Source organism: Nanorana parkeri, unplaced genomic scaffold (assembly GCF_000935625.1).
Source record: "Nanorana parkeri isolate BGI_ZX_2015 unplaced genomic scaffold, ASM93562v1 scaffold3294, whole genome shotgun sequence".
Taxonomy (NCBI): Eukaryota; Metazoa; Chordata; class Amphibia; order Anura; family Dicroglossidae; genus Nanorana; species Nanorana parkeri.
The window spans coordinates 32,058-41,134 of record NW_017309562.1 but is presented as its reverse complement, the minus strand read 5'-3'; the positions used below and the strand labels follow the sequence as shown (position 1 = coordinate 41,134).

At 44.8% G+C, this 9,077-nt stretch overlaps 1 protein-coding gene across 1 annotated transcript in view; it reads left to right on the top strand.

Moving 5' to 3' along the window:
• The window catches only part of LOC108803005 (neurexin-3-like), a gene marked incomplete at its 5' end in the record, with an annotated part of 25,653 nt that extends 16,880 nt beyond the window's left edge, over positions 1–8,773 (top strand). The window contains one exon of the mRNA XM_018574856.1: positions 8,711–8,773. Within this exon, the coding sequence (XP_018430358.1) occupies positions 8,711–8,773 (63 nt within the window). The remainder of the gene's footprint in view (positions 1–8,710) is intronic.
• Positions 8,774–9,077: the final 304 nt, after the last annotated feature.

The following is a 9,077-nucleotide window of genomic DNA, read 5'->3' as shown; positions in this document are numbered from 1 at the left end:
GGGGGGGGGGCGGGGGGGGGGGGGCGTGTGGGGGGGGAGGGGATGGGAGTGGGTCACATGTACTGTTCTGTCGGTAAGCTAAGTGGCAGGATTGTTCCAGGACGTGTGCAGGTAACTGATCATTACTGACATTGTACACGTCACATGGAGTCACATGGAGTCACATGACATCACATGGAGTCACATGGAGTCACATGAAGTCACATGACATCACATGGAGTCACATGACGTCACATGAAGTCACATGGAGTCACATGGAGTCACATGGAGTCACATGATGTCACAGCGTCAATACTCAATGTAAATATGATCATACTACAGAACAGCTCAGGGCCGCTGATAGCGGGGTGCAGGCAGTACCCCCCATACCGGGCCCCTTCGGGTCAGCAAGGGGCCCATCGGCGGTTGGAAGTACAGCTGTGTCTGCGCCTTGCTTGTTGCCTGGTAGGGAATCCAAGGACATTGCGGGGGATGCTGGAAATGTGATTTCAGGCTCTGTGCAGGCTTCATATGATCCAGTCACCTGAGAGGAGGAGGAGCCGGGTGTCGTTTCCATGGCGATCATTCTCAGCCATTGCACCAATCACAGCCGCCCGCAGGCTGAAAGCTGAAATCAGGCTTTCAGTTGGAGAAAGGGGAGGTGCTTGTGTGAAATGACAGGAGGGAGATAAGGCTGGGTGTAGTCTGAAGAGCAAGTGTGAGAGAAAGACGGGGGGCTGAGCCCCCCAGGTAGTGCGGTGGCCCCTCCCCCCGTAGTATGTCATGGAGGCGGGATCACATGCCTGGGTCAGATATATAACATCTCTCTCCATAGAGGAGTCTCGGGGGTTAAGTCGGCGCGGTCGGGGGGGCGGAGTCACGGCGGATTTGGCGCAGAAGGTCGTTTGTGGTCGGAGGAGATGAATTATTTATAATATTTAGTTAAAGTTCTGCAGAAAACAAGCGGCCGACCGCGTGATGTCCCTGCGCCCGTCATGTGACCAGTCATGTGACTCCCGTGTCAGGAGCCGGGCTGTGATCTATAGACCGCGTGATGTCCCTGCGCCCGTCACGTGACCAGTCATGTGACTCCCGTGTCAGGAGCAGGGCTGTGATCTATAGACCGCGTGATGTCCCTGCGCCCGTCACGTGACCAGTTATGTGACTCCCGTGTCAGGAGCAGGGCTGTGATCTATAGACCGCGTGATGTCCCTGCGCCCGTCACGTGACCAGTCATGTGACACACGTGTCAGGGGCAGGGCTGTGATCTATAGACCGCGTGATGTCCCTGCGCCCGTCACGTGACCAGTCATGTGACACACGTGTCAGGGGCCGGGCTGTGATCTATAGACCGCGTGATGTCCCTGCGCCCAGCATGTCATCCTTCATATGAGAGAGACGTTGTGATTGGATCATCCGTGTGCCATGTGACCGGCGTCTCCGTAGTCCGGGATAGGAGAGCTGTTGCAGCCGCAGGAAGTACAATTAGATTGTCAGCATACAGGACGAGCATTGGGGGGCGGGGCCTCCACTGACCAATGAGGATTGTTAGACCATCGAGGTGACCGGAGCCGCCGACACGTCACAATTCTTCAAGAAAAACCCGAGATAAAGATTGTATGACACATGTTCTATCCCATACATATCATACATGTTCTATCCCATACATATCATACATGTTCTATCCCATACATATCATACATGTTCTATCCCATACATATCATACATGTTCAATCCTATGCACATCATACATGTTCTATCCTATACATATCATACATGTTCTATCCCATACATATCATACATGTTTTATCCTATTTAGATCATACATGTTCTATCCTATGCACATCATACATGTTATATTCCATTCATAACATGCATGTTCTATCCCATACATATGATACATGTTCTATTCATGTCATACATGTTCAATCCTATACATATCATACATGTTCTATCCTATTCATATTATACATGTTCTATCCTATACATACCATACATGTTCTATCATATTCTTATCATACATGTTCTACCCCATACATATCATGCATGTTCTAGCTTATTCACATCATACATGTTTAATCCTATTCATATCAGACATGTTCTATCCTATACATATCATACATGTTCTATCCTATTTGTATCATACATGTTCTATTATATTAATATCATACATGTTCTATCCTATACATATTATACATGTTCTATCCCATACATATCATACATGTTCTATGCTATTCATATCATACGTGTTTTATCCTATACATCATACATGTTCTATCCTATTAATATCATACATGTTCAATCCTATACATATCATACATATTCTATCCCATACATATCATACATGTTCTATGCTATTCATATCATACATGTTTTATCCTATACGTATCATACATGTTCTATCCTATACATACCATACATGTTCTATCATATACATATCATACATGTTCTATCCTATTCATGTCATACATGTTCTATCCTATTCATATCATACATGTTCTATCCTATACATACCATACAGGTTTTATCCTATTCAGATCATACATGTTCTATCCTGTTCATATCATACATGTTCAATTCTATTCATAATATACATGTTCTATCCCATACATATATACATGTTCTATCCCATACATATCATACATGTTCTATTCATATCATACATGTTCAATCCTATTCATATCATATCATACATGTTCAATCCTATTCATAACATATCATACATGTTCAATTCTATTCATACCATACATGTTCAATCCTATACATATCATACATGTTCTATCCTATTCATATCATACATGTTCTATCCCATTCATACAATACATGTTATATCTTATTCTTATCATACATGTTCAATCCTATGCACATCATACATGTTATATCCTATGCATATCATACATGTTCTATTCATATCATACATGTTCTATCCTATACATACCATACAGGTTTTATCCTATTCATATCATACATGTTCAATCCTTTACATATCATACATGTTCTATACTATGCACATCATACATGTTATATCCCATTCATAACATACATGTTCTGTCCCATACATATATACCATACATATATACATGTTATATCCCATACATATCATACATGTTCTATTCATATCATACATGTTCAATCCTATTCATATCATACATGTTCAATCCTATTCATATCATATCATACATGTTCAATCCTATTCATATCATACATGTTCAATCCTATTCATAACATATCATACATGTTCAATCCTATACATATCATACATGTTCTATCCTATTCATACAATACATGTTATATCTTATTCTTATCATACATGTTCAATCCTATGCACATCATACATGTTATATTCTATTCATATCATACATGTTCTACCCCATACATATCATACATATTCTATCCTATTCATATCATACATGTTCTACCCCATACATATCATACATGTTCTATCCTATTCATATCATACATGTTCTACCCCATACATATCATACATGTTCTATCCTATTCACATCATACATGTTATATCTTATACATACCATACATGTTCTATCCTCTTCATGTCATACATGTTCTATCTTATACATATCATACATGTTCTATCCTCTTTATGTCATACATGTTCTATCCTCTTTATGTCATACATGTTCTATCCTCTTTATGTCATACATGTTCCATCCTCTTCATATGACTCGTATCTCTGCGCTCTCACTCATGATAAGATTGTGTCTTCAGCTCAGAATCTGGCCGGCAGTTCCGCGGTGTCACCACACGGGGGCGGTGTGTCCCCGGTATATGCATCCTCTGTACGTCCTCCTGTCTGAGAGTGACACGCGGGGATCATGGATGGTGATGAGGAAAGAAGAGTTTTCTGTAGAAATATCCTACAACAAAGCCGCGAGAGAAGGGATTATTGCGTGTCTTTCCGTGCACTCTGATGTCATGGATGTTACATGGGATACATTGCCCAATGACTGATCTCCAATAATAACAACGGGCGCAGAATCGGGACGAGCTGTAACCCCTAGCAACCAATCACAACACAACTTTCATTTCGTTTACACGGATGTGAGCTGATTTCTGATTGGTTGATGTGATCTGTAGCATTTTGTTGCTCTTTGGAGTCATAAGTCCCATTGCATGTTTTTTCCACGTGTGCCCCCAGCCCCCCTCTCCTCATACGGTGCCCAGACCTGGCGGCAGAGCGTATAATTGGGTTCCTTCTGCTCTGGTATTTTCTCTCAATGTCTCTGTGCCATCAGGTGCGGTGCCAACCAGTGAAGGGGTTAATCGCGGTGCCAACCAGTGAAGGGGTTAATCATACATGTTCTATCCTATTCATATTATACATGTTCTATCCTATACATACCATACATGTTCTATCATATTCTTATCATACATGTTCTACCCCATACATATCATGCATGTTCTAGCTTATTCACATCATACATGTTTAATCCTATTCATATCAGACATGTTCTATCCTATACATATCATACATGTTCTATCCTATTTGTATCATACATGTTCTATTATATTAATATCATACATGTTCTATCCTATACATATTATACATGTTCTATCCCATACATATCATACATGTTCTATGCTATTCATATCATACGTGTTTTATCCTATACATCATACATGTTCTATCCTATTAATATCATACATGTTCAATCCTATACATATCATACATATTCTATCCCATACATATCATACATGTTCTATGCTATTCATATCATACATGTTTTATCCTATACGTATCATACATGTTCTATCCTATACATACCATACATGTTCTATCATATACATATCATACATGTTCTATCCTATTCATGTCATACATGTTCTATCCTATTCATATCATACATGTTCTATCCTATACATACCATACAGGTTTTATCCTATTCAGATCATACATGTTCTATCCTGTTCATATCATACATGTTCAATTCTATTCATAATATACATGTTCTATCCCATACATATATACATGTTCTATCCCATACATATCATACATGTTCTATTCATATCATACATGTTCAATCCTATTCATATCATATCATACATGTTCAATCCTATTCATAACATATCATACATGTTCAATTCTATTCATACCATACATGTTCAATCCTATACATATCATACATGTTCTATCCTATTCATATCATACATGTTCTATCCCATTCATACAATACATGTTATATCTTATTCTTATCATACATGTTCAATCCTATGCACATCATACATGTTATATCCTATGCATATCATACATGTTCTATTCATATCATACATGTTCTATCCTATACATACCATACAGGTTTTATCCTATTCATATCATACATGTTCAATCCTTTACATATCATACATGTTCTATACTATGCACATCATACATGTTATATCCCATTCATAACATACATGTTCTGTCCCATACATATATACCATACATATATACATGTTATATCCCATACATATCATACATGTTCTATTCATATCATACATGTTCAATCCTATTCATATCATACATGTTCAATCCTATTCATATCATATCATACATGTTCAATCCTATTCATATCATACATGTTCAATCCTATTCATAACATATCATACATGTTCAATCCTATACATATCATACATGTTCTATCCTATTCATACAATACATGTTATATCTTATTCTTATCATACATGTTCAATCCTATGCACATCATACATGTTATATTCTATTCATATCATACATGTTCTACCCCATACATATCATACATATTCTATCCTATTCATATCATACATGTTCTACCCCATACATATCATACATGTTCTATCCTATTCACATCATACATGTTATATCTTATACATACCATACATGTTCTATCCTCTTCATGTCATACATGTTCTATCTTATACATATCATACATGTTCTATCCTCTTTATGTCATACATGTTCTATCCTCTTTATGTCATACATGTTCTATCCTCTTTATGTCATACATGTTCCATCCTCTTCATATGACTCGTATCTCTGCGCTCTCACTCATGATAAGATTGTGTCTTCAGCTCAGAATCTGGCCGGCAGTTCCGCGGTGTCACCACACGGGGGCGGTGTGTCCCCGGTATATGCATCCTCTGTACGTCCTCCTGTCTGAGAGTGACACGCGGGGATCATGGATGGTGATGAGGAAAGAAGAGTTTTCTGTAGAAATATCCTACAACAAAGCCGCGAGAGAAGGGATTATTGCGTGTCTTTCCGTGCACTCTGATGTCATGGATGTTACATGGGATACATTGCCCAATGACTGATCTCCAATAATAACAACGGGCGCAGAATCGGGACGAGCTGTAACCCCTAGCAACCAATCACAACACAACTTTCATTTCGTTTACACGGATGTGAGCTGATTTCTGATTGGTTGATGTGATCTGTAGCATTTTGTTGCTCTTTGGAGTCATAAGTCCCATTGCATGTTTTTTCCACGTGTGCCCCCAGCCCCCCTCTCCTCATACGGTGCCCAGACCTGGCGGCAGAGCGTATAATTGGGTTCCTTCTGCTCTGGTATTTTCTCTCAATGTCTCTGTGCCATCAGTTGCGGTGCCAACCAGTGAAGGGGTTAATCGCGGTGCCAACCAGTGAAGGGGTTAATCGCGCTGCCAGCCAGTGAAGGGGTTAATCGCTGTGCCATCAGGTGCGGTGCCAACCAGTGAAGGGGTTAATTGCGGTGCCAACCAGTGAAGGGGTTAATCGCGGTGCCAACCAGTGAAGGGGTTAATCGCGGTGCTCGGCAGTGAGGGGGTTAATCGCGGTGCCAGGCAGTGAAGGGGTTAATCGCGGTGCCAGGCAGTGAAGGGGTTAATCGCTGTGCCAACCAGTGAAGGGGTTAATCGCGGTGCTCGGCAGTGAGGGGGTTAATCGCGGTGCTCGGCAGTGAGGGGGTTAATCGCGGTGCCCAGCAGTGAAGGGGTTAATCGCGGTGCCCGGCAGTGAAGGGGTTAATCGCCGTGCCTTCTGGTGCGGTGCCAACCAGTGAAGGGGTTAATTGCGGTGCCAACCAGTGAAGGGGTTAATCGCGGTGCCAACCAGTGAAGGGGTTAATCGCGCTGCCAGCCAGTGAAGGGGTTAATCGCTGTGCCATCAGGTGCGGTGCCAACCAGTGAAGGGGTTAATTGCGGTGCCAACCAGTGAAGGGGTTAATCGCGGTGCCAACCAGTGAAGGGGTTAATCGCGGTGCTCGGCAGTGAGGGGGTTAATCGCGGTGCCAGGCAGTGAAGGGGTTAATCGCGGTGCCAGGCAGTGAAGGGGTTAATCGCTGTGCCAACCAGTGAAGGGGTTAATCGCGGTGCTCGGCAGTGAGGGGGTTAATCGCGGTGCTCGGCAGTGAGGGGGTTAATCGCGGTGCCCAGCAGTGAAGGGGTTAATCGCGGTGCCCGGCAGTGAAGGGGTTAATCGCCGTGCCTTCTGGTGCGGTGCCAACCAGTGAAGGGGTTAATTGCGGTGCCAACCAGTGAAGGGGTTAATCGCGGTGCCAACCAGTGAAGGGGTTAATCGCGCTGCCAGCCAGTGAAGGGGTTAATCGCTGTGCCATCAGGTGCGGTGCCAACCAGTGAAGGGGTTAATTGCGGTGCCAACCAGTGAAGGGGTTAATCGCGGTGCTCGGCAGTGAGGGGGTTAATCGCGGTGCCAGGCAGTGAAGGGGTTAATCGCGGTGCCAGGCAGTGAAGGGGTTAATCGCTGTGCCAACCAGTGAAGGGGTTAATCGCGGTGCTCGGCAGTGAGGGGGTTAATCGCGGTGCCCGGCAGTGAGGGGGTTAATCGCGGTGCCCGGCAGTGAAGGGGTTAATCGCGGTGCCCGGCAGTGAAGGGGTTAATCGCGGTGCCCGGCAGTGAAGGGGTTAATCGTGGTGCCCGGCAGTGAGGGGGTTAATCGCGGTGCCCGGCAGTGAAGGGGTTAATCGTGGTGCCCGGCAGTGAGGGGGTTAATCGCGGTGCCCGGCAGTGAAGGGGGTAATCGCGGTGCCCGGCAGTGAGGGGGTTAATCGCGGTGCCCGGCAGTGAAGGGGTTAATCGCGGTGCCCGGCAGTGAGGGGGTTAATCGCGGTGCCCTCGGATCGGCTCTGATCTCACATTCGGCCCTCCTTCTGGCTGTGCCGGTTTCGGCCGCGTTGCCTTCAGCTCGGATCGCCGTCATTGGTCGGGACAGCTGGGCCGGCAGAACGAGGCGCACTCATCCTTTATTAACCCCGACACTGCTGGGTGTTTATTAGCGGGGTGTAGCCCCCCCTCCCTTCCCACTAATGCCACCCATGATGGATCCCATCCCCCTCCATCGTCTATAAGGCTGTGATATGGCAGAGCGCCCCCCCTCGGCGCCGCTACATCGAGGGGGGAGGGGTCCCTAGAAATTGTCAGTGAAAAAAGTTTTTATCAGTGTTACTTGTAGAAATAATAACAATGATTTGGCGATAATGCCGCAATCCGGAGAACACCCCGAAACTGGAGATCAACTTTTGGGGTCCACTGATCAAAGATTCACCGAGATATAACACATGTGATAGAAATGTCCGCGTGGGTGACGATCCGCTACAATGTATCACCCGGCGGACGGGATCCTCCAGACCTTCTCCTGGGCCCCCTCCCACAATATCCCCCCCAAATCTCTGGGGTCACTTCCTGTGTGTCCCCCTCCCCCCCCCAAATGTTGGTTTGTATCTCCATCGATGAGAATCCTTCAACTCATTCTACGTACAGGAGATTCACCCGTTCCCCGGCTCCGGCGTTCCGGTGAATCTCCGCGCTGATCTCGTCACGTAACTCATCTCCGTCCCGACGAGCTGTGCGGAGCGCGAGGTCACATGACGCGCCTTCCGGCCTCTTAATGGCCGGATAATTCACCCCGGAACGTTCTACACTTCCCGCTGCCAGAGATCAAACCCCTCGCCGCCGACATTCCCACACAGCGCGCTGCTGATCTTAAAGATAAAGCGCAATCTGCCGGTTTGGTGTCGGGGAGGATCATGTGGTACGAGGGGGGCCGCCGCTGGACGCTTTATGGCGAATGCGGCAGATGTCGCCGGTCTGTCCTTGTGAGCGACGCTCCGGAGGAAGAGAATCAACT